This window comes from Salmo trutta, chromosome 4 (assembly GCF_901001165.1).
Source record: "Salmo trutta chromosome 4, fSalTru1.1, whole genome shotgun sequence".
Taxonomy (NCBI): Eukaryota; Metazoa; Chordata; class Actinopteri; order Salmoniformes; family Salmonidae; genus Salmo; species Salmo trutta.
In genome coordinates, this window is record NC_042960.1 from 25,053,591 (window position 1) to 25,078,344 (window position 24,754).

Here is a 24,754-nt window from a genome sequence, read left to right on the forward strand (position 1 = left end):
TCTTTTTGCAAAAACATGCTGAAAAATGCAGGCCATCTGCTCATGATCTCACTCTCTCTCCAAAATTATTGCTCTGTGAATTTCCACATATATTTAAATATATAAAAACAGTCACGCTGGACAAGTGTGCCTGCTAAATTACTAAGACGTTATCTAAAATCACCACACTTACTCATGTCATGCCTTTCGTAATATTGCAATTAGGACTTTGGCTGGGAACAACACTCAACAGTATATCATGTCTGGATATATAATTGAAAATTAGGTCAAAAACGTTTTCTTTTTTCTCCACTCCATGCATCAACTGGCTAAATAAACAGAACTTGAAACGTCCAAACCATAGCCACTCCAACAGATTGATACAAAAAGATTTTATTTTCACAATATCAAAAGTCAACAGTGAACCCTACAGAGATTTGTGGATCAATAGGCATCAACAAGGTACAGAAGAAAAAACTGTTGTGTGTGTAGTGATCCCATTTAACCAGTTACTTTATTTTTGTTTGAGTGTAGGTGCTGTGTAGCATTCAAAACAATGTTTTGGAAAACTGAGTTAGAGAAAACACAAGCAAACAGGAAACTGAAATAGCAAACAGAAGAAAAATAATTTTTGCAGTTCATCCTTTACATAAGTTATACAAAAATCTAAGAAAAGAAAAAATGTGTAAGAAATTATGCATATGGTAAATTCAACCCAGAAATGGGTTAATTTCCTATATCTGCAGATTAAAATATTCTTTCATCTCCTTTCAAGTATCCCTCCATCTGTAGGACAATGTTCACATTTTCATATGTAAAAATACTACAAGATTAGGGGGAAGGGCAAATACCAAACAACTCAATGGCGGCGAGAGGAGAAGAGAAGTTAATAAGAGGGGAGGAAGAAAAATAACTTTGTGATGGCCATTGTAAAGAGCTGAAATGGGCACAGATTCATTCGGACCCAAAGCAGTCACAACCAGATACTTCATGATCTTCCAACCAAGGCCTGGACAGTATCAGCAGTATGGTAATAGCGCCACCTCATCCTCTGATAGGGTAGGTGGAGAGGGCTAGGTGGAGTTTTTGCCATATTGCTCACACTGACACAGCTCTTTCATCTCTACAGTGGGGAATCAAGAAGTGTCTACGGCAGGGGTAGGCAACCCTGGTCATGGTGTGCGGAAGGCACTTCCTGTTTTTCATTAAACCGACCGGGAAGACCAAATGTGTTGAATTTAGGCAATCACTGAACTGATCAATAAGCTTAGTAGCTCAATGTGGTGCATTGAGACAATTGTACCGTACCTGCAGCACTCCAGGAACAGGGTTGTCAACCCCTGGTATAGGGGTCAGTTTGAAACAGAACCAAAGAGGTTCAAGACACCAGAAACCATCCTAACATAAAGGGCGCGTTCCTCTGCCCAGGCATTGCTGATGCATGCCAGATCTTACAACCCCTGGATAGACATTTTAAGTATCAGCTAACCACATCAAGTTATAGCAATATAGCAGTCGACGACAGTCGATGACGTGGCACGCAACCATTGGTTGATGCATGCAACGTCTGAGCAGGGGAACACGACCAAAGGCTCCATATTCCCTCCAGGGTGAGAGGTCACAGGAAGTAGTCTGCCACTGGCTTTTTGGAGGGAATGCCCCTAGTTTCCTGCGGAGCGGCTTCAAATATGATGAACTCCCTCTGCAGGTGCTCATCCAGCTCCAAGATGGCTGCCACATTACCACATCTGTGTGTTACAGGGAAGGGACAGAGGGAGAAGGGGGCAGGAGAGAGAGATGGTTGCTATGGCGACCTAGACATTGCTATAAGCTAACAACATGCATACACAGCAGAGTTTGGCCATAAACTCAGCAGTCCAAATGCAGAAAATATAGGACAGGAGAAAAAACGAAACGACAAGCAAGCTAGAAAAAGTAGGAGACAGGACACAGACCTGTAGCAGTAGTTGGGTGCGGACCACACAGTGAGCACTGTCTCATTGAAGTGCCACTTGTAGCCCTCCATGACCAGCTGGTGGGCCCTGCAGATCATGTGGATGTCATTGGCCGCGTTGAACTGGGCGACCACGTCACTGCCAAACAGGTAGCCCGCCCCCCTCGGGCTCACACCCCACCCTGTGGTGTCTGGGAGAGAGAAACTTGAGTTGTCTCATTCCTTTTTGTTGGGGCATAAATGCTAAAATGTGTGAGACAGACTTGGTGGAATCTTCACCATCCTGCTACATGTTTTTGGGTTGGAAGGGTTATTTACCAGTATCTTACCTTCTGGGTCAGACCACAGCAGGTCACACATGGGGCCATCGTGAGGCACTTCCTGCTTCCTGTCGATAGTTCTGATTTGGTCCAGAGTTTGAATAGAGGGAGAAAGGCCGCCGTGCACACAGAATATCTACACAATGAGAGAAATAGAGAGAGAGAATCTACATTGAACAAAAATATGAACATGTTTCATGAGCTGAAATATAAGATCCCTGACATTTTTCATACGCACAAAAAGCTTATTTCTCTCAAATGTAGTGCACACATTGTTTACATCCTTTTAGTGAGCATTTCTCCTTTGCCAAGATAATCCATCCACCTGACAGGTGTGGCATATCAAGAAGCTGATTAAACAGCATGACCATTACACAGGTGCACCTTGTGCTGGAGACAATAAAAGGCCACTCTAAAATGTGCAGTTTTGTTACACACCACAATCCCACAGATGTCTCAAGTTGAGGGAGCGTGCAATTGGCATGCTGACTGCAGGAACATCCACCAGAGCTGTTATCAGAGAAATTAATGTTAATTTCTCTACCAACGTCTAGAGAATTTGGCAGTAGGTCCAACCGGCCTCACAACCGCAGACCACGTGTAAGGTGTTGTGTGGTGCGCAGTTTGCAGATGTGAACGTTTTGAACAGAGTGCCCCATGGTTATGGTATGGGCAGGCATAAGCTATGGATAACAAACACAATAGCATTTTTTATCGATGGCAATTTGAACGCACAGATATGCCGTTACGAGATCCTGAGGCCCATTGTCGTGCCATTCATCCGCAGCCATCACCTCATGTTTCAGCATGATAATCCACAGCCCCATGTCGCAAGGATCTGCACACAATTCCTGGAAGCTGAAAATGTCCTAGTTCTTCCATGACCTGCATACACAGACATGTCACCCATTAAGCATGGCTGCCACATTACTGGATCGACATGTAAACATGTGATGCTCTGGATCGACACGTAAAACAGCGTGTTCTAGTTTCTGCCAATATCCAGCAACTTCGCATAGCCATTGAAGAGTAGTGGGACAACATTTCACAGGCCACAATCAACAGCCTGATCAACTCTATGCGAAGGAGATGTTTCGCGCTGAATGAGGCAAATGGCGGTCACAACAGATACTGACTGGTTCTGATCCACGCCCCCAACTTATTTTTTTAAAGGTATCAGTGACCAACAGATGCACATCTGTATTCCCAGTCATGTGAAATCCATAGATTAATGACTAATTATTTTATTTCAATTGACAGATTTTCTTATATGAACTGTGACTCAGTAAAACCTTTCAAATTGTTGCATGTTGTGTTTATATTTCTGTCCAGTATATTTAAGGCCTTACACAACCAACTCAAGAAACAGGTTTCTTTAAAAACATTCTCAATAAAGCAACAAAACATGTTTGAACCGATGGGTGCGATTGCGATCCACAGTTACTTGCATTAATTACAGAGGAAACCCAGAGCTAGCAGGAAAGATATAAAGAGGGGAGATTGTCACGAGTCATGCTGTTTCAGTGAGACTTAGCTATTTAGTGAGACTAGCCATCTAACCATAACAATCTAACCTGGTCCCAGATCTATTTGTGCTGTATTATCAACTCCTATGTTCATTGTCACGTCCCTCCTTGGTATGACCATAGGAGTTGGTAAGATGGCACAAATAACAATCAGAGAGAAGCAGAGAAATGTGACTCAAGGGGCCGGGGAGCACACCTTGCCGTCGATGATGGCAGAGAGGGACAGGTAATCAAAGATCTCGGTGCAATATCTCCACACGGTGACCGAGCCATACTTGCGGAGACACTCGTCATAGAAGCCGTAGACCTGTGTGATCTGCCGTGACTCGTGGTTCCCTCGGATCAGAGTGATCCTGTCTGGATAGCGCACCTGTGGGGGGGAGGAAGGGGTAAGTTACTTGTTAGAATGGGTCCTTCAAAGGGACACTACTGGACAAAAAGCAAATGAGAGGGGTAGTAGGTCCGACTTTGTCCCATAGAGAGCTTAGGTTAGTAGTGGGGCTAGACACAAAGGGCACACTTCGCACAGTACAATGAGAAAGTATAAAAATGTCCAAACATTGCATTTCCTGAATTTACATAAGTTTAAATTGAACTAACTCCAACCCTGCATAGCATTAGAAACACTACTACAGAGGGAGTAAAATAATAATTGAATAGCTCTGATTTGGCTTCTCTCGAGTACCTTGAGTGCTAGGAGCAGCAGGAACGTCTCCACGCTGTAGAAGCCTCGGTCCACAAAGTCACCCATGAAGAGATAGTTTGTCTCCGGAACATCGCCCCCTACCTTGCACACACGCAATTGAAGTGTTAAATAATGACACGTAAAAATGGCACAGTAAAATATGACATGTATGTAAATGACATGGAGTTTATGGCATTATGAAGCAAAATGGTGCATATGTTGAGTTTGGAACTGTACAGACACCGCACAAAGAGGCACTGAGAAATCATACAGATGAAATGCAGACAGAAAGGAGACTGAACTTACTCTAAACAACTCCTTCAGGTCATAAAACTGTCCATGAATATCCCCACACACCTGTGATAGAAAAGAAAAATTGTAGGGAATTAAAGGGAAACAATTCAGGAAGTAAAGCTGAGCAAACATGTATTCAATCCACTAATACTAAACATGTGCTTCTAACATAGAAAAATCTATATTTTTTGTATTTTGATCTTGAACAACGTTTATTAGAGGTATGGGTAGCAGCATCTTGAATTGTCATTGTAACGACTGACGCCAATGTGCCATTGGTAGAAGTGAGCAAATTGTGAGTTTTGGCCTCTACTGGGAGGTGCCGCGCCTCTACTGGGAGGTGCCGCGCCTCTACTGGGAGGTGCCGCGCCTCTACTGGGAGGTGCCGCGCCTCTACTGGGAGGTGCCGCGCCTCTACTGGACCTGAAAGGTTTCTCAACTTTGACAGCTCTGTCATTGAGATCAGGACAACAATATTAAGGTATGAAACTATATACAATTCACTTTTATGTTGGTAATTATATGTACATTTGAGTATTTTTTCCAATTGATGAGTCAATGAAATGAAATTTTGACAACAAGCCGAGTAGACAATCAGCCAAAATGAGGCAAAGTATCTAACTAGCCAGCCTACTTGATTTAGCTCGTCTTGTCTTTTTTATGTAAATATTTTCAATGATAACTACAAACTAAAATACTCCTATTGACAATTTGAAGAGCATTTGTCATTAGGTATGAGCGAGACCTAGCTAACACAAACTGGCAAATGATTAAGTTAGATATGAAGAAGTGTTGCATGGTATACCAGTACCACAGTAATGTCACGGTACCAAAATGTCATGATACTTATGATACCAACATTTTAGAATACCATAGTACCGTTTCATATGATACTATGATATTTTTCAGCCCTGCTGATCTAAAGACCCCGCTGGCACCTGTTATAATTTTTAAAATAAATTCTGTAAAAAAAAATGTAAGCAACAGCAACTAGTCTCTTGTTAGCACCGGTCCAATAATGTCCCGTTCACTTTCGTGCGCATTTCACATATGGCAGCTGTAATCCGCCAGCCGCATCCCATTCCAGCTATCAATCACCAGCTTCTCTCCATCCGCTCTTCCTGCGCATCTATTCCTCAGTTTTTAAAATATAATTTAGCAGTGATGGCGAAGGGGGATGCAGACACTGATCAGTCTTCTGTTGTTACGTTTGATACATTGGAGCAGCGTGCAGAGCGAGCAAAGTTGATAGGTCTACATTCTATATAATTTCATCCCTGGTATATCCAAGAGCACAGGCCAGTCTGATAGGCTTTGCAAGTTCGCTGTCACACAGCAGTGCCAGAAGAAAAACAGCTTTGCGACAGTCATGCTTGCAGCTTTACAGCAAAGAAAATGAATTGCCTCCAGCTCAAGGGGTTAAAAAAAAATATGACTCACATTACTGGAGCAACCTTTTATTCTTCCTGCGCAATTTCACACGCATTTGATATAATTTCACAAACCATGTCGCTGGCTGAGCTGTTTTAAACTAATCCCGGGCCATTGTTCAGTCAAGTTACCTAGGTAGCTAACAACCTGGTAACTTGACAGTAGGTCTCGGCATATTTGATTGGCACAGGAAGAAAGGAAAAGGGTCTACTACTCATGAGATGTGCTTCAAAAGGTAGGATTCATATAGGCCTAATGGAAGACTAAACTAACAAAAATCTCTCTCTTTCTGGTGCTCCTTACATTCTGTTTGGTGCCTAACGCTTTTAAAGTTGGGAGCAGTGAGTATGTGTTTATGAGGGAGACAGAGTGTGTGAGGGAGGGAGAGTATGTGTAAGTTGATTAAGTGTTTTCCCCTTACTGTCACAATGACATGCAGACCATTATGCATGTATATTCCATCATCCAATTCCTCCAGCTAAATCACAGGCAGGCCTTTGCAAATATGAGCAAATTAGTCATTCTATGCAGTATTCTATTATACAGTGAACAGTGTGGAGTTAAATTAAATATGGTGTATTGCGTAGAAGTGTGAATATCAGTGACAGATTCTTTTGTATAGCACATGCGCATAGCGTTTAGAAAACCAGAACAAGTGTGGGGAATGGGGCGAACAGGACGCTAAGCCACTGAATCCCCCCCCCCGTGGTATTGCGATACTACTCGGTATTGTGATACTTGGCCTGGTATCGTTAGCAAAATGTTGGTATTGTGACAACACTAGCAAGCCAGGCAGGGATGCAGAAGAAAGGGTTGCTGCAGGATTTGCCAGTAAAATGTATGATCCCCATATACCTAACTACAGTAATCACTATTAGCTAGCTAACTACAAAGCTAGATATCAAGATAGAAATACACATTTATCTGTGATGGCAACGATTCCTAAAAATGGAAAGCCTGCTGGCTGTTGATTCCAATAATGAATGTACCCTATGCCTGAAGCCTAATCCTGATGATGGTTAGCTATAATGACTTTTGAAAGCTCAGGCTGGTAGTAGGCTTGGTAACTAAATCATCCTGGTCTAACTGGTTTGTGACTTTGCTACTAACAGGCATAAATTATATTATTTGTCTAAAAGTCTAAGCCTTTGGAGGGAGGTTCTACTAAGCTAACATATGGAATTGTTTAAAGATGGTCACACCATGGATGATATAGATCTTTGATTTTAGGGCTGCTGTAGGTATCAAAAAAATATAAAATATTGAATTGGGCTTCTACTACTACAGCCCATTGAAACGCATTGAATAACACATTGATAAATGGCAAAACAGACAGTCAAAAAATAAGTGTCTATAAGAACGCTCAGGAAATGTGTTTCCGGAACATTTTTTACCCCTTTATTGTTGGCTATTGTTGATCGATTAGTTCTTTTTGAGGTCGGTTCAGTTACTTTTTACATTAAATGCATTATGTGGGTTGAATGCTGTAACAGAATAAAACAAATAACAATAGACCCAGGACGGTAGTGACTACCCATTACTGCTTATTAACCATCATTTATTCACATTACTTTAATAAAATATTAGTTTTATTTGATGAGTTTATTATTTAATTCTAAGTCATCATTTCATATAGAGCTGCTGCCTATGCGGTCTGACAAGAATCACTATTTTAGTAGTTCTTCAAAGTAAATAAGGCATAGCCTATTTTTATGACTGCTGAATACCAACTATCAATCCATTAGATCAGTGGATCCCAAACCTTTAAGTCCTTGTACCCCTTCAAACATTCAACCTCCAGCTGTGCACCCCCTCTAGCAACAGGGTCAGCACACTCTCAAATGTTTTTTTTTGCCGTCATTGTAAGCCTGCCACACACACACTATACGATACATTTTTTAAACATATGAATGAGTGTGAGTTGTCATCACAACACGACTCGTGGGAAGTGACAAAGAGCTCATAGGACCAGGGCACAAATAATAATAATATAATAATAATCAATAATTTTGCTCTTTATTTAGCCATCTTTACATATAAAACCTTATTTGTTCATCAGATTGTGAATAACTCACAGGTTAATGAGAAAGGTGTGCTTGAAAGAATACACATAACTCTGCAATGTTGGGTTGTATTGGAGAGAGTCTCTGTCTTAAATCATTTTCCACACACAGTCTGTGCCTTTATTTAGTTTTCATGCTAGTGAGGGCCGAGAATCCATTCTCACATAGGTACGTGGTTGCAAAGGGCATCAGTGTCTTAACAGTGCGATTTGCCAAGGCAGGATACTCTGAGCGCAGCCCTATCCAGAAATCTGGCAGTGGCTTCTGCTTAAATTCAATTTTCACAGAACCGCCTGTTGCAACTTCGATGAGGCTCTCTTGTTCAGATATCGGTAAATGGACTGGAGGCAGGGCATGAAAGGGATAACGAATCCAGTTAATTGTGTCGTTCGTTTCGGGAAAGTACATGTGTAATTGCGCACCCAGCTCACTGAGGTGCTTTGCTATATCACATGACATTGTCCATAAGCTTGAGTTCATTTGCACACAAAAAATCATACAATGATGGAAAGACCTGTGTGTTGTCCTTGTTTATGCAGACAGAAAAGAGCTCCAACTTCTTAATCATAGCCTCAATTTTGTCCCGCACATTGAATATAGTTGCGAGAGTCCCTGTAATCCTAGATTTAGATCATTCAGGGGAGAAAAAAAATCACCCAGATAGGCCAGTCGTGAGAGAATCTCATCATCATGCAAGCAGTCAGACAAGTAAAAATTATGGTCAGTAAACAAAACTTTAAGCTCGTCTCTCAATTTTAAAAAACGTGTCAATACCTTGCCCCTTGATAACCAGCGCACTTCTGTATGTTGTAAAAGTGTTACATGGTCGCTGCCCATATCATTGCATAATGCAGAAAATACATGAGCGTTCAGGGGCCTTGCTTTAACAAAGTTAACCATTTTCACTGTGGTGTCCAAAACATCTTTCAAGCTGTCAGGCATTCCCTTGGCAGCAATGGCCTCTCGGCGAGTGCTGCAGTGTACCCAAGTGGCATCGGGAGCAACTGCTTGCACGCACATTACCATTCCACTATGTCTCCCTGTCATGGCTTTTGTGCCATCAGTACAGATTCCAACACAGCTTGAACACCAAAGTCCATTTGATGCCAAAAAGCTGTCCAGAACTTTAAAAGTATCCTCTCCTGTTGTCCTGGTTTCCAGAAGAGGATGTCTTCCTTAATTGACCCCCAACAAACATAACGGACATACAGTTGAAGTCAGAAGTTTACATACACTTAGGTTGGAGTCATTAAAACTTGTTTTTTCAACCATCCGCAAATTTCTTGTTAACTTCTATGGGCTAGGTGGGACGCTTGCGTCCCACCTACTCAACAGCCAGTGGAATCCCGTGGCGCGATATTCAAATACCTTAGAAATGCTATTACTTCAATTTCTCAAACATTACTATTTTACACCATTTTAAAGACAAGACTCTCGTTAATCTAACCACACTGTCCGATTTCAAAAAGGCTTTACAACGAAAGCAAAACATTAGATTATGTCAGCAGAGTACCCAGCCAGAAATAATCAGACACCCATTTTTCAAGCTAGCATATAATGTCACATAAACCCAAACCACAGCTAAATGCAGCACTAACCTTTGATGATCTTCCTCAGATGACACTCCTAGGACATTATGTTATACAATACATGCATGTTTTGTTCAATCAAGTTCATATTTATATCAAAAAACAGCTTTTTACATTAGCATGTGACTAGCATTCCCAACGAACACTTCCGGTGAATTTACTAAATTACTCACGATAAACGTTCACAAAAAAACGCAACAATTATTTTAAGAATTATAGATACAGAACTCCTTTATGCAATCGCTATGTCCGATTTTAAAATAGCTTTTCGGTGAAAGCACATTTTGCAATATTCTGAGTAGATAGCCCGGCCATCACAGGCTAGCTATTTTGACACCCACCAAGTGTGGTACTAACCAAACTCAGATTTACTATAAGAAAAATTGGATTACCTTTGCTGTTCTTCGACAGAATGCACTCCCAGGACTTCTACTTCAATAACAACTGTTGGTTTGGTTCCAAATAATCCATAGTTATATCCAAATAGCGGCGTTTTGTTCATGCGTTCAAGACACTATCCGAAGGGTGACGCGCCCGGCGCGTTTCGTGACAAAAAAATTCAAAATATTCTATTACCGTACTTCGAAGCATGTCAAACGCTGTTTAAAATCTATTTTCATGCGATTTTTCTCGTAAAAAAGCGATAATATTCCGATCGGGAAACCCTGTTATTTTCCACCATAATTTGCAAATAAATTCATAAAAAATCCTACAATGTGATTTTCTGGATTTTTTTTCTCATTTTGTCTGTCATCGTTGAAGTGTACCTATGATGAAAATTACAGGCCTCTCATCTTTTCAAGTGGGAGAACTTGCACAATTGGTGGCTGACTAAATACTTTCCCCCCCACTGTATATCCACAGTAAAACGAGTTCTATATCGACACAACCTGAAAAGCCGCTCAGCAAGGAAAACCGCCATTAAAAAGCCAGACTACAGTTTGCAACTGCACATGGGGACAAAAATGGTACTTTTTGGAGGAATGTCCTCTGGTCTGATGAAACAAAAATATAACTGTTTGGCCATAATGACCATCGTTATGTTTGGAGGAAAAAGGGGGAGGCTTGCAAGCCAAAGAATTCCACCCCAACCGTGAAGCACGGGGGTGGCAGCATCATGCTGTGGGGGTGCTTTGCTGCAGGAGGGACTGGTGCACTTCACAAAATAGATGGCATCATGAGGAAGGGAAATTTATGTGGATATATTGAAGCAACATCTCAAGACATCAGTCAGGAAGTTAAAGCTTGGTCACAAATGGGTCTTCCAAATGGACAATGACCCCAAGCACACTTCCAAAGTTGTGGCAAAATGGCTTAAGGACAACAAAGTCAAGGTATTGGAGTGGCCAGCACAAAGCCCTGACCTCAATCCTATAGAACATTTGTGGGCAGAACTGAAAAAGCGTGTGCGAGCAAGAAGGACTACAAACCTGACTCAGTTACACCAGCTCTGTCAGGAGGAATGGGTCAAAATTCACCCAACTTATTGTGGGAAGCTTGTGGAAGGCTACCCAAAACGTTTGACCCAAGTTAAACAATTTAAAGGCAATGCTACCAAATACTAATTGAGTGTATGTAAACTTCTGACCCACTGGGAATGTGATGAAAGAAATCAAATCTGAAATAAATCACTCTACTATTATTCTGACATTTCACATTCTTAACATAAAGTGGTGATCCTAACTGACGTAAGACAGGTAATTTTTATTAGGATTAAATGTCAGGAATAGTGAAAAACTGAGTTTAAATGCATTTGGCTAAGGTGTATGTAAACTTCCAACTTCAACTGTATACCAGGAGCTGTAACAGGAGCTGTGCCAGGCCCGCCACGTCTGTTGACTCATCCAGCTGTAACGCATAGAATTCACTGGCATGTTTGCGAAGCAGTAATGGTTTCAAAACATCTTCTGCCATGTCACTGATGCGTCATGAAACAGTTGTTTGATGAAGTCATTGTCTGTATAGTTTACCCCTGCTTTGTCCCAGCCAAATCCGCGGCAGCAGGAAGAATAAAGTCCTCCACAATAGTATGGGGCTTGCCTGTTGTAGCCACTCGGTCGCTCAACATATAAGACGCTTCTAGCCCCGTCTTATTAATGGTATCTGTTGCTTTTACACGTCTTACTACTCGAAAGTCGTCAATTCTCACTCAAAAAATTCCTGTGGCTTATTTTTCAAATTGGCATGTTTAGTTTCTAAATGTCTGCGCAAGAGTGAAGGTTTCATTGAGTTGTGAGAGTACTTTTGCACATATAAACACTGGTGGCTGAGGAAAGGCACTACTCCCAATATAAGTGAACCCCAAATCAATGTAGTTATCATATTTGCGCCTCTTCGATGGTCCAACGTCCCTGTCTGTTCTGTGCTTTCCTGGGTAAGGGGGCAGTAGCTCTTCGGCTGCATCAGATTCACAACTGTCAGTGTATATGCTAGCTGGGCTAGCAACAAACGTAGAATTACTGATGCTAGCATTGGATGTGCTTGTGGAAGCAGAACAACTTATGTCAACAGGTGCAGTACTGCTGGTAGTAGCAGTACTATCAGTAGAGCTGGTATGTGTCTCTATGGACACGGGCCTTACTTTTAACCATTTATTTATTTTCGAGCAAACGGAATGAGCAGCAGCTACATTTGGCTACATACGGACCGTTAGTGGAATTCCCGCGAGACAGTAACAGTTAATGTGATTGGATGTTAATTATTTGACTAGGCTACCTGTATTTGACATTGTGTTGTTTTTTCACTCAACACTAGATGGTGTGACTTTATTTTTGGCAGTGAAACGAAGCTACTCAGGCGAGGAGAAAAAAAACTCACCCAAATGCATATCCACGTTGGAAAATCTAAATGGACTGTTTGAAAATGTGAATCACATTTTTATTTGGCGTACCCCCGACGGCATTGCGCGTACCCTGCCTTAGATCATGTATTTTCAGGCTCGCGAAGCAACTGCTTTTTATCCCTCTCAATCCTGTGTTCTCTCCTCTCTGTCTCAGTGTCTTGCTCCGCACAGATCGGACAAGTTTAAGCGGGTGTGCAATGGATTATGGTCATTGCAGTTAATTACCACGTTTTCTGTGCTTAACTCTGTAGAATATTGGCCTGTTGGAAACTACAACTCCCTACTACATTGCACAGTTCAGGCTTGATCTGATTTCTCTCTACAGAAACTGCACATCAAGCTTACAGAAAAAGAAGTCTGCCCTTTCCATAGTGGGGTCATACTAGTTTGTAGCCCAAACAGTTTGGACGCGACAGACAGAATTTGGCATATCGTCGGTACTGACTTCAGACGAGTCCCGTGTGGCTTCTGGGGGTCGTAGAGCAAAACAGTGAACACCATAGTGCTCCTAAGAGTCTCATCTTTCCGTTGTGGTCATACTACCGTTTGGACGCTACAGATGTTTTCATGAGGAGAGCAATTTTCGGGATGTCCCCTGTTCTGACAAACAGCGCTGCTGTATCTCTGCCACTTTCCACAGCAGATGTGGAAGACCGATAGTCGGATGCGTTGGATTGAGACGCAGCCCATACAAAAAAAAAAACTGATATCTCTAGCTTTAACTGAAGGATTTGGATGGGAATTTGTGTATTATGTTAATTAGATTGACTCACTGGTGTGTAAATAGATTTAAGAATTATGGACTATCAAATATTAAATGTTACATGTTCTCAAATGTTAGAGGGAAAACCTTTGGAGAATAAAATGTAACTGTCACCTTGCAAGCCGACTGATAACTTGTACAACTCCCTTCCATTCACGGTTCCATTTTGAATGTGCTAAAGGGTCTTCGCTACTTGGGGAGGACGAGATTGAAATGGACAAGCAGGAGGAAGTTTGAACCATCATGTGATACTACTGCGTCTGCCAAGCTTTTTGACTGGAAGGTAACTGTCAATGATTATTGTTTTGTACTATTAGGCCTACAGTGGCTTCGGAAAGTATTCAGACCCCTTGAATTTTTCCACTTGTATGAAAGTTTTTTTCCTCAATCTACACACAATACCCCATAATGACAAAGCAAAAACAGGTTTTTAGAAATGTTTGCTAATTTATAAAAAATAAAAAACAGAAATATAACATAAGTATTCAGAGCCTTTACTCAGTACTTTGTTGAAGCACATTTGGCAGCGATTACAGCCTCAAGCCTTCTTGGGTATGACGTTAAGCTTGGCACACATGTATTTGGGGAGTTTCTCCCATTCTTCTCTGCAGATCCTCTCAAGCTTTGTCAGGTTGGATAGGAGGCGTTGCTGCACAGCTATTTTCAGGTCTCTCCAGAGATGTTCGATCAGGTTTAAGTCTGGGCTCTGGTTGGGACAATCAAGGACATTCAAAGACTTGTCCCGAAGCCAATCCTGCGTTGTCTTGGCTGTTTGCTTAGGGTCGTTGTCCTGTTGGAAGGTGAACCTTTGCCCCAGTCTGAGGTCCTGAGAGCTCTGGAGCAGGTTTTCATCAAGGATCTCTCTGTACTTTGCTCTGTTCATCTTTGCCCCGATCCTGACTAGTCTCCCTGCCGCTGAAAAATAACCCCACAGCATGATTCTGCCACCACCATGCTTCACCGTAAGGATGGTTCCAGGTTTCCTCCAGAAGAATCTTGCTTCTCATGGTCTGAGAATCTTTAGGTGCCTTTTGGCAAACTCCAAGCGGGCTGACATGTGCCTTTTACTGAGGAGTGGCTTCCGTCTGGCAACTCTACTATTTAGGCATGATTGGCGGAGAGCTGCAGAGATGGTTGTGCTTCTGGAAGGTTCTCCCATCTCCACAGAGGAACTCTGGAGCTCTGTCAGAGTGACCATGAGGTTCTTGGTCACCTCCCTGACCAAGGCACTTCTCCCCCGATTGCTCAAATTGGCCAGGTGGCCAGCTCTAGGAAGAGTCTTGGTAGTTCCAAACTTCTACCATTTAAGAGAGATGGAGGCCACTATGTCCTTTGGGACCTTCAATGCTGCAGAAATGTTTTGGTACCCTTCCCCATATCTGTGCCTCGACACAATCCTGTCTTGACAATTCCTTCGACCTCATGGCTTGGTTTTTGCTCTGACACGCACTGTCAACTGTGGGACCTTATATTCAGGTGTGTGCCTTTCCAAATCATGTCTAATCAATCAAATTTACCACAGGTGGACTCCAATCAAGTTGTAGAAACATCTCAAGGATGATCAATGGAAACAGGATGCACCTGAGCTCAATTTCAAATCTCATAGCAAAGGGACTGAATACTTATGTAAATAAGGTATTTTTGTTTTTAATTATTTAACACATTTGCACACATTTCTGGAAACCTGTTTTCGCTTTGTCATTATGGGGTATTGTGTGTAGATTGCTGAGGATTTTTTTTTTAACAAAATGTGGAAAAAGTCAAGGGTCTGAACACTTACCAAAGGCACTGTATATATAAACTAGGTCCAAGGTTATTTTTATTCTCACTCACTTGCTCTCTATGACACTGTGGTGCACGGTCAGCTCTCAGACCTATCTGAGAAGGAAGACACTATAGACATGTCACCTGTGTACCAGGCAGTCAATAGTTGAACCCACGGTAAAAAGCTGGAAAGACTGGACAACATGCTGCTGAGGACTCATACATAGATATACAACACCAGTCAAAAGTTTGGACACATTTGTTAAACAAATCAAAAAAGTGGTTACTTTTGTTTACTACATGATTCCATGTGTTATTTCATAGTTTTGATGTCTTCACTATTATTCTACAATGTAGAAAATAGTAAAAATAAAGGAAAACCCTTGAATGAGTAGGTGTCCAAACTTTTGACTGGTACTGTACATACCATACATAGGTACTATTAAAGGGACTCCTAGTCATCACCCAATAGCTCAGATTGTCACTGGTCATTTCCCCTTTCTTGCATGCTTTTAATTTGTTCCCATTTTGACTCTTCGTGTATTAGGCTTTAGGCCTAAGAAGACATTTAAGTTGTAAAAGCCAATTGTTATTATATGGCTTATTCTTATAATATTTTGTATTCCAGTTCAATTTTGATGACAATATCCCTGAGATTAATGTTTTATATAATGTTATGGTTATGACAGCATGATGTAACTTGCACTTTGTTTTCAGGGTGGAATGAGATCATGTATTCCCCTAACCTTATCCTTTCCATAAAGTTAGTTTTATTTATATTACTTGTGTGTCTTTCCTTATCAAATGCAAGACTAAATGCCATTTGTAATATGTTTTGGTGCATGTGTTTACTATATTATGCAAATAAGAAAGTGTCTGATCACAGAACATTCTAGAAAATTCTAGAAAAATACCACCAGTCATTAAAACAGCTGTAATATATTCTCAGTAAATGGTATTACTATTCTGATTTCAGATTATCAATCCTTACAAAACAAGGAAGGCTCACTATACTCTTAAGTGTTTATCTTAATTAGGAAGTTGTGTAAATGGCAGTTGTTTGGGAAAAAGGTATATAAGATGCATAACACCTGAAACCCCACCTCTTTAAGGAATACCTGGGATAGGATATAGTAATCCTTCTAACCCCCCCCCATAAAAAGATATAGATGTACTATTGTAAAGTGGTTGTTCCACTGGGTATCATAAGGTGAATGCACCAATTTGTAAGTCGCTCTGGATAAGAGCGTCTGCTAAATGACGTAAATGTAACACGCAGGTATTTTTTTGATTGACATATCATTTCAATGGGTTTCTCAGCTTCCAAAATATGTATCATGTTTTCATAAATGGTTTGACACCAGCAAAGTACGGCTCATTAATATACGCAGGGGTCATGATTAGGACTGTGGCGGTCACGAAATTTCGTCAGCCGGTGATTGTCAGGCATATAACCGTCGGTCTCACGGTAATTGACCGTTAATTAACAAACACAATTAGCATCTCCTGGCTCCCACACATAGCCTACAAGCCATTTTAAAAAGTCTAATAAATCCATGCAATATAGCCTACACCTTATAAATAATAAATCCATTATTTTATACAGGTCTAAAGAAGCCTGATATGAAGAAAATTGTCAATTTCAGAAGAAAATAATAGCATATTCTGAGATGTCCTTATGTTAGGTCCTGATGTGGCTATGTCAAATGGCTGTGGGCTACAATAGTTAATTTGCTTATAATTACGTGGCATTAATTGATATTATAGTATGAAGAATACAATTGAACAAAGCTGAATAAAATATAAATATTTTCTCCAAACGATTTGAGGGAGTGTGCACATGCGGCTATTCTGTGTTGAGCGGCTAACAAAGAAATAGTTACTCCTATATGTTTAATTTAGAGTTATTAGTAATGTAACTTTAGTTGTTCTACAGACGTTGGGCTATATGTTTTGATTTTGTAATACATTGTAAGGCTGCATGATGAGACTAATGATAATTTGAAAAAAAGTCACTTAAAGGCATGAGGTCTACTTAGTTTTTTGCGCAGGCTGTACACACTCCAATAGTCTCTCATTCACAATTTGACAAGCACTAGAAAATAAATCCATGCCTTTCGCGGCCCGGAGTGCTGCATTGTGCCCTTCGCCCTGAGTGTGCTGCACAATCCGAAGCATCTCTCACTCACATGGCTCTCCTTCACGTGATCGGGTCTTTCTCACAGGATACAAGTTAAGACGGACAAATCGGGGACACAACTGTGTGCGTCCTTATCCCATTCCGACGTGCATATTGAAGATTTTGGATGAACTGTGCACATTTACTTTTTGTCAGCCAACAAGATAAGATGAGTAGGCCTAACAAACAGCAAAAGCACTAGCCTGTCAATCTACTATCCCCCATAGTACAAAAGTCAACCTATTCTATTCTGTGCGAAAAGTAAATATTCCACATTATAAGCTCAGAAATGAGAACATGGTAGTAGGACATAAGCGCAATTGTTCCATTAGAGGAAAACACCATTATGAAAAGTGACTGCAAATGCAATTATGCATGTAATGGTGAAAATGATTTCCCCCAAACTGTACTCCTGTTGTAAATATAAGCAATGTGCTTAACCCTCCTGTTATGTTGCAGGTCAATTTGACCCATTTCCACTTTTGAGTTGTCTAAAATACTAGTTAACCTCTCTTTTTCTCCATGAAATTAAAGGACTTTAACTCATTTAGGGCCATGAACATAACTTCAAAATTTGGACACACTGATGTGTTGTGGAAGGTCTATGTAGATTTTGTATACAAACATGATGTTGTGGGTCCTTTTGATCCAGAGGCTTTCATGTGTATAGATATTGGCACAGGTCCAAAATAAACAAATGTCTTGGTATTTTGTTTTTACTGGTTCTGGTTGCACTTTTATAACTATGTTTGGGTGAAAAGGAGTTTCCCAAGGTTATCCTTCTCAGTGCGAGAGCAGCAGATCTCTAACACAGACACTCAAAAATTATCTCCAAAAGATTTTCAGTCAATGAAGCCTTATCACAAATGCTGGACTGTGACAGTGAAATAGAATATGAGGTTTCAGAGACAGAGGACATTTCAGAGATAGAGGACAATGCTGTTGATGATCCAGATTGTGAATTTTTCTTTGGTGAAGAGGAGGAGTCTGCTATACCATCCCCTCCATCAGATGTGAGAGAGAGCTTGCAACAACCATCATCCAGAACAGAGAGGACATGGAAGTCTAAAGATGGTAATATAGAATGGTCACTGTCACTACAACGAAGTCAAGGTAGGACTGTCAGCTTCCAATGTAATCAAAATTGTTCTAGGGCCTACACAATTTGCCCTGCCCCCCTCGCCAAGACAGTAAAACCAGCACCACTTGTGTAGAATGCAATAAATACATCTGCAGAAAGCACACGTATATTGTGTTCAACATTTAGAGAGAAAGACTGAAGGGATCATTTTGACCAATAGGGTCAAATCACACTTAAGTGTTACTGGAAAATACAACAAAAAATGTACACTTGGGGAAACAGAAAATGCTTGCTGTGAGAAAGGAAATATGTCAAACAAATAGTTCTTAAATATTTTGTTTTTTGTTTTTTTTATCAAATGTTCTTGTATTTCTTCTTTCTGAAAGGTCTGACAAGACTAAATAAAGTTTTGGCTGTTTTAACTTGATTCTTTGACTGTCTTGAGTGTGTTTAAACTGTCAGGGTCAATCTGACCCATACCACAATGAACGTAATTTATTTTCAGTAAAGCACAAGGGTTAATATTAGGAAAGTGTAATAATAAATATAGTAGGCCTAGCCTATAGAAAGCTGATGGATCCTCTTTTTATTAGCGGTCATCAACATGTTTTCTCCCGCAATTGCATAGCCTATATAAATGTTGCGCAACATGAGCTCATCGGCTCTTATTATGTGTTAGATTAGATTTTCGAAAACATTTGTATTGATGTCAGAGCGATTAGAGGGACAAGAGTGCTGAGTACCAGGCAGTTAGCAAGTTTGGTGGGCTACTAAATGACCAGCAGCATCAGAGATTGGAGAAGCCTAATTACCGTGACTAAACGGTCATGTGGAATTTGACTGCCGGTATGGCGGTAATGCGTTCCCCGCAAAGCCCTAGCCATGATCTCAGTAAATTCTGGAGTTTCAAAACTCTCCTACTGATGATGCAACAATGCCAATATGGCGATTTACAATTAAGGCTGGTTTAAAGTCTGTCTATCTACAATTGTCTACAGACATGTAGTCTGTAGACAATTGTCTTAGGGACATCATGAACATTCTATTGTCATCCGACATCGAACTTTATACTTATGAAAAAGTATTAACACAAAACAGCCTCTGCATGACAACAGCAGCCCGGTGCTCCAAATAGCATACTTTCTCTATTTTAACACCAATATATCATTCTGTTTAAAAATGAATTCAGTAAATGTCAACCTAGCAAGCCAGGCAACTAAAAGCAATTTTCTAAACAATGCTTTGGTTCGTTGTCTAGCCAGTTCAAATAATGATCAGACAACGTCTAAACTTGAGTTACTTCTTATTCATTATTACAGAAAAGTAAACCCACAACAACAATTATTTACAAGGTAATGGCGAGCTTAGAGAAAATAGCTTACTGCCACAGTGTGAAGAAATAAAAGTAGGTCATTCTATCTGAGAATTTTAGAACTGCATCATCTTGTCACAGGAGGATTTGGTCTGGTTGCTGTGACAGTACGGTAACCCGACAACGGACTTTACGACAGTCGCAGAGGAGTAAACTTGTTTAATGTCTGCATAACAAGGAAACTGACAGTCGCAGTGACTGACTACAGACATTCCACCGAAGTATAAATTAAACGTTTTGACCAGCGACAGTTGTTGCATAATTGCCTACAAACATGTTGTTAGACCAAGTATAAACTGGCCTTTACAGTTAGCTGGTGTTCTAAAGCCTAGCGTTTCCATTCCCCTAATGTATTCAGCCATCCAACATTACACATGTAACAAGAGGGATCAGATTGGGAAGTGCAAATAATGGCAGTCTAGGCAGATCTACGAAGTAATCAAGATGTCTTCTATTCTGAAAATACTCACTGTAACTGGAGAGTCCACCCTCTGTACGTTACTCTCCTCTACCAGAATCTCCCTGTAGCACAAACACAAGCAGACGACAGGCTTAGTGATGAAGATTTAGGTAGTATCAGAAATGTTAAAGAAATATGGCCTGTGTGTGTTTAATTACCTGGCCTTGGCGCACAGTGCTTTGACTTCATTTTCCTTGATGAGTTCACAGCGCCTAAGTTGTTCTATCTGTCTGTCCAGATCACTGATGTCCCCCATTGTCACACACATATGGAGCGAGAGGCTCACACACAATCCTCACTCTGGGGTCTGGAGGAGTCTCCTACAGAGCCTCGCAAACACAGGGTGTGTATACTTCACACACAGTCACCCTGGTCCGGGAACACACAAACACACTCTCTCTAGCTGTTCAGGCAGTTCTAGTCACAAAGAGAGAGCGGCAGATTGGTGCAATAGAGAGGGATCTATGAAAGAGTAATATATGACATGTTTTAGAGCATGGCAACATTAACACATTGTTATATGTCCGTTCTGTTCAGTCTGAGGGCTTCAAATAGTGGAAAGCCCAATAAACTAACTAGCTTATAGCTAGCTAACGTTACTAGCGAAGTTAGCGAGTTAGTTAGCATGAAGGGAGTTCAACACTAACATAACGTTAGTTAATTGGTAACGTTCGCTCAGTCGGTTGGTTGGTCCTTTCATTCAGATTGGTATTATGGGTATATTTGTGTTAATATTTAATACCCAGATAGTTATCTTCTCTACCACGCACTGCGTTGTTAGCATTAGCTAACTAGTTAGCTAACAATCTCGGCCCGTTCATCAAGTAGTACGAAATGCTAACGTTGCTTAGCTAGCTAATTTAGCTTGCTAGCTATCTGTTACCTATGTTTTTTAGGCGAAAATTGCGTAATCCAAGCTAAAACAAATACCTTTGAATATTGGGGAAGAAGAACTCGAAATACAGACATATAGCTGTTTTATTCCACGGTTAATTTCTTTTTTCACCGGTCCACATAACCACCGCCGGACGGGCTCTGTCTGCAACTTCCGCTGATGGGGACGCGCATTTCGTAGTCATGAAACGGGAGGGGAATTTTCAGTTTTTAAGCAAATATTCTACATTTCTACATTTTGACATGGCTAAGGCTGTCTTCTTATGCTAAAACATTATAACAAAATCAATGGGGGCCTGACTGTTTACATATATTTTCTACAACAGCGTCATTGCGCAAAATAATATGCAGCATCATCTGGATATGTATGTAACAAAAGTTCAACATTCAACTTCTGCTACCATTTCTGTCAAGCCGTCTACGCATACAGTTTGACGCATATGTTCGATAAATCCAAGGTATGCACCCCACCAAACGCACTGCAACTGCCTCTGCAACTCAACGCTGTAAGGCAAACGCAGCGTTTCGTTTGAAACATATGTAATTCTTACATTTACGTCATTTAGCAGACGCTCTTATCCAGAGCGACTTACAAATTGGTGCATTCACCTTATGATATTCTTGTGTACCAAAATGCAATGATGCTGTCGAAGCGTTTACAATGAAAGCGTTTTTCCCATCCTGAAAATGTCAAATAATAACAATATTCATTTACTATGCACAAATAATTGTATTCCCATTGATGTACTCAAACCCTAAATTGCTAATGCTATGTATTGGCCAATGAGAGGCTTTGAATCCATTTGCACTCCCCAGAAGGGGCAGTCCTCTCTATAAAATGAATGGAATTCTACAGTATTTCAATTGAATGTTTCAAGGACAATATTATATGTATTTAAGTATTTTTTGTTGTTGTAGTGGGGATACTAAAATTAGTACTTTAAAAAATATATACTTTAAGGAAAATGTTTGCGATGGCCACTCCAATACCTTGACTTTGTTGTCCTTAAGCCATCCTAACTGACTTAAGACAATTTAATGGAATTGTTGCATGTTGCGTTTAAGGAAATCAGTCAATAAATAAATTAGGCCCTAATCTATGGATTTCACGACTGAGAATACAGTAGACCTCCACAAGTCTGGTTTATCCTTGGGAGCAATTTCCAAACGCCTGAAGGTACCACGTTCATCTGTACAAACAATAGTACGTATGTATAAACACCATGGGACCACGCACCATGGGACCGTCATACCGCTCAGGAAGGAGACGCGTTCTGTCTCCTAGAGATGAACTTACTTTGGTGCGAAAAGTGCAAATCAATCCCAGAACAACAGCAAAGGACCTTGAGAAGGTGCTGGAGGAAACAGGTACAAAAGTATCTATATCCACAGTAAAACGCGTCCTATATTGACATAACCTGAAAGGCCGCTCAGTAAGGAAGAAGCCACTGCTCCAAAACCGCCATTAAAAATCCAGACTACGGTTTGCAACTGCACATGGGGACAAAGATGGTACTTTTTGGAGAAATGTCCTCTGGTCTGATGAAACAAAAACTGTTTGGCCATAATGACCATCGTTATGTTTGGAGGAAAAAGAGGGAGGCTTGCAAGCCGAAGAACACCATCCAAACCGTGAAGCACAGGGGTGGCAGCATCATGTTGTGGGGGTGCTTTGCTGCAGGAGGGATTGGTGCACTTCACAAAATAGATGGCTTCATGAGGAAGGACAATTATGTAGATATATTGCAGCAACATCTGAAGACATCAGTCAGGAAGTTAAAGCTTGGTCGCAAATGGGTCTTCCAAATGGACAATGACCCCAAGCATACTTCCAAAGTTGTGGCAAAATGGCTTAAAGGGCAACAAAGTCAAGGTATTGGAGTGGCCATCACAAAGCCCTGACCTCAAACCCATAGAAAAATTGTGAGCAGAACTGAAAAAGCATGTGCAAGTAAGGAGGCCTAAAACCTGACTCAGTTACACCATCTCTGTTAGGAGAAATGGGCCAAAATTCACCCAACTTATTGTGGGAAGCTTGTGGAAGGCTACCCAAAACGTTTGACCCAAGTTAAACAATTTAAAGGCAATTATTTATTTCAGCTTTTATTTCTTTCATCAAATTCCCAGTGGGTCAGAAGCTTACATACTCAATTAGTCTTGAGTATCTAAGCTTCTGACCCACTGGGAATTTGATGAAAGCAATAAAAGCTGAAATAAATAATTCTCTCTACTATTATTCTGACATTTCACATTCTTAAAACAAAGTGGTGATCCTAACTGACCTAAGACAGGGAATATTTAGTAGGATTAAATGTCAGGAATTGTGAAAAACTGAGTTTAAATGTATTTGGCTAAGGTGTATGTAAGCTTCTGTAACAGTATAGCTTCCGTCCCTCTTCTCGCCCCAACCTGGGCTTGAACCAGAGACCCTCTGCACACATCAACAACTGACACCCACGAAGCATCGTGCCACAAAAGCCACGGCCTTGCAGAGCAAGGGGAACAACTACTTCAGGTCTCAGAGCGAGTGACGTCACCGATTGAAACGCTATTAGCGCGCACCACCGTTAGCCATTTCACATCGGTTACACTCGCCCCCCTTTTGACCTCCTTCTTTTCCGCAGCAACCAGTGATCAGGGTCAACAGCATCAATGTAACAGTATAGCTTCCGTCCCTCTCCTCGCCCAAACCTGGGCTTGAACCAGGGACCCTCTGCACACATCAACAACTGACACCCACGAAGCATCGTTACCCTTTGTGCCACAAAAGCCACGGCCCTTGCAGAGCATGGGGAACAACTACTTCAGGTCTCAGAGCAAGTGACGTCACCGATTGAAACACTATTAGCGCGCACCACCACTAACTAGCTAGCCATTTCACATCGGTTACACTTCCAACTTCAACTGTACCTTAAAGTTGCCCTCCAGTGGCCACCACCACTCCTCAAGCCACATCTGGAACTCCAAGACAGACAGACAGGCTGGCAGACACACACAAACACACACATGTTGCTGAGAGCATAGCAAAATAGACAAATGTAAAACAAATGTTGTCATTCATAGGTTGGACCTCTGTCACTGTGTCACATCATGCCATTGTTTTGAACATTCTCAGTAGCTAGTAAAGTTTGTCAAAAATAGCGAGCTAGCAATGCTAACGTTAGCTGGCTAAAATCCGATGGTTTCCACTCATTCTTAGCTAGCTAGCTAACTAACATAATACTGCATCTCAAGTCAATCTGGCGATAACATAATTATGACAAAAGTCTTCCTACTAATTATTTGCCTCCTTTTGCATTCTATTTCAAGCCACTGTAATGCACTTTTGATGAAATCAGTGCTCATTGATATTGCATTGTGTCACGCCTGCTCCCGCTCCTCTCTGGCGCTCGAGGGCACCAGGCTGCCCATCATTACAGCTCATCAGGCTCACTTCCCACGTCATGCCTCAGCCGGCTCATCAGGCTCCCACGCTTCAGCCGGCTCCTCAGGCTCCCACGCCTCAGCGGGATCGTCAGGCTTTCACGCCTCAGCCGGATTGTCGGGCTCCCATGCCTC

At 41.2% G+C, this 24,754-nt stretch overlaps 1 protein-coding gene across 1 annotated transcript; it reads right to left on the bottom strand.

The window, feature by feature from the left end:
- Positions 1 to 353: 353 nt before the first annotated feature.
- On the bottom strand, positions 354 to 21,371 carry LOC115192127 (serine/threonine-protein phosphatase 4 catalytic subunit B). The gene is made up of 9 exons (XM_029750288.1): positions 21,233 to 21,371; positions 20,461 to 20,764; positions 20,313 to 20,364; positions 4,771 to 4,821; positions 4,465 to 4,566; positions 3,976 to 4,149; positions 2,263 to 2,389; positions 1,935 to 2,124; positions 354 to 1,727 (listed from the first exon to the last, which is right to left on the bottom strand). The coding sequence occupies exons 2-9, from the start codon at positions 20,568 to 20,570 to the stop codon at positions 1,598 to 1,600; spliced, it is 936 nt and encodes a 311-aa protein (XP_029606148.1). The 5' UTR covers positions 20,571 to 20,764; positions 21,233 to 21,371; the 3' UTR covers positions 354 to 1,597.
- Positions 21,372 to 24,754: the final 3,383 nt, after the last annotated feature.

Excerpts from the sequence above, each read along its gene's own strand:
- LOC115192127 (XM_029750288.1), bottom strand. The coding sequence starts at position 20,570 with ATGTGTGTGACAATGGGGGACATCAGTGATCTGGACAGACAGATAGAA. Across the intron at positions 4,822-20,312 it reads GGGTGGACTCTCCAGTTACA|GTGTGTGGGGATATTCATGG; the intron begins GTGAGTATTTTC and ends TTTCTATCACAG. Across the intron at positions 4,150-4,464 it reads TGCTGCTCCTAGCACTCAAG|GTGCGCTATCCAGACAGGAT; the intron begins GTACTCGAGAGA and ends TCCCCCCCACAG.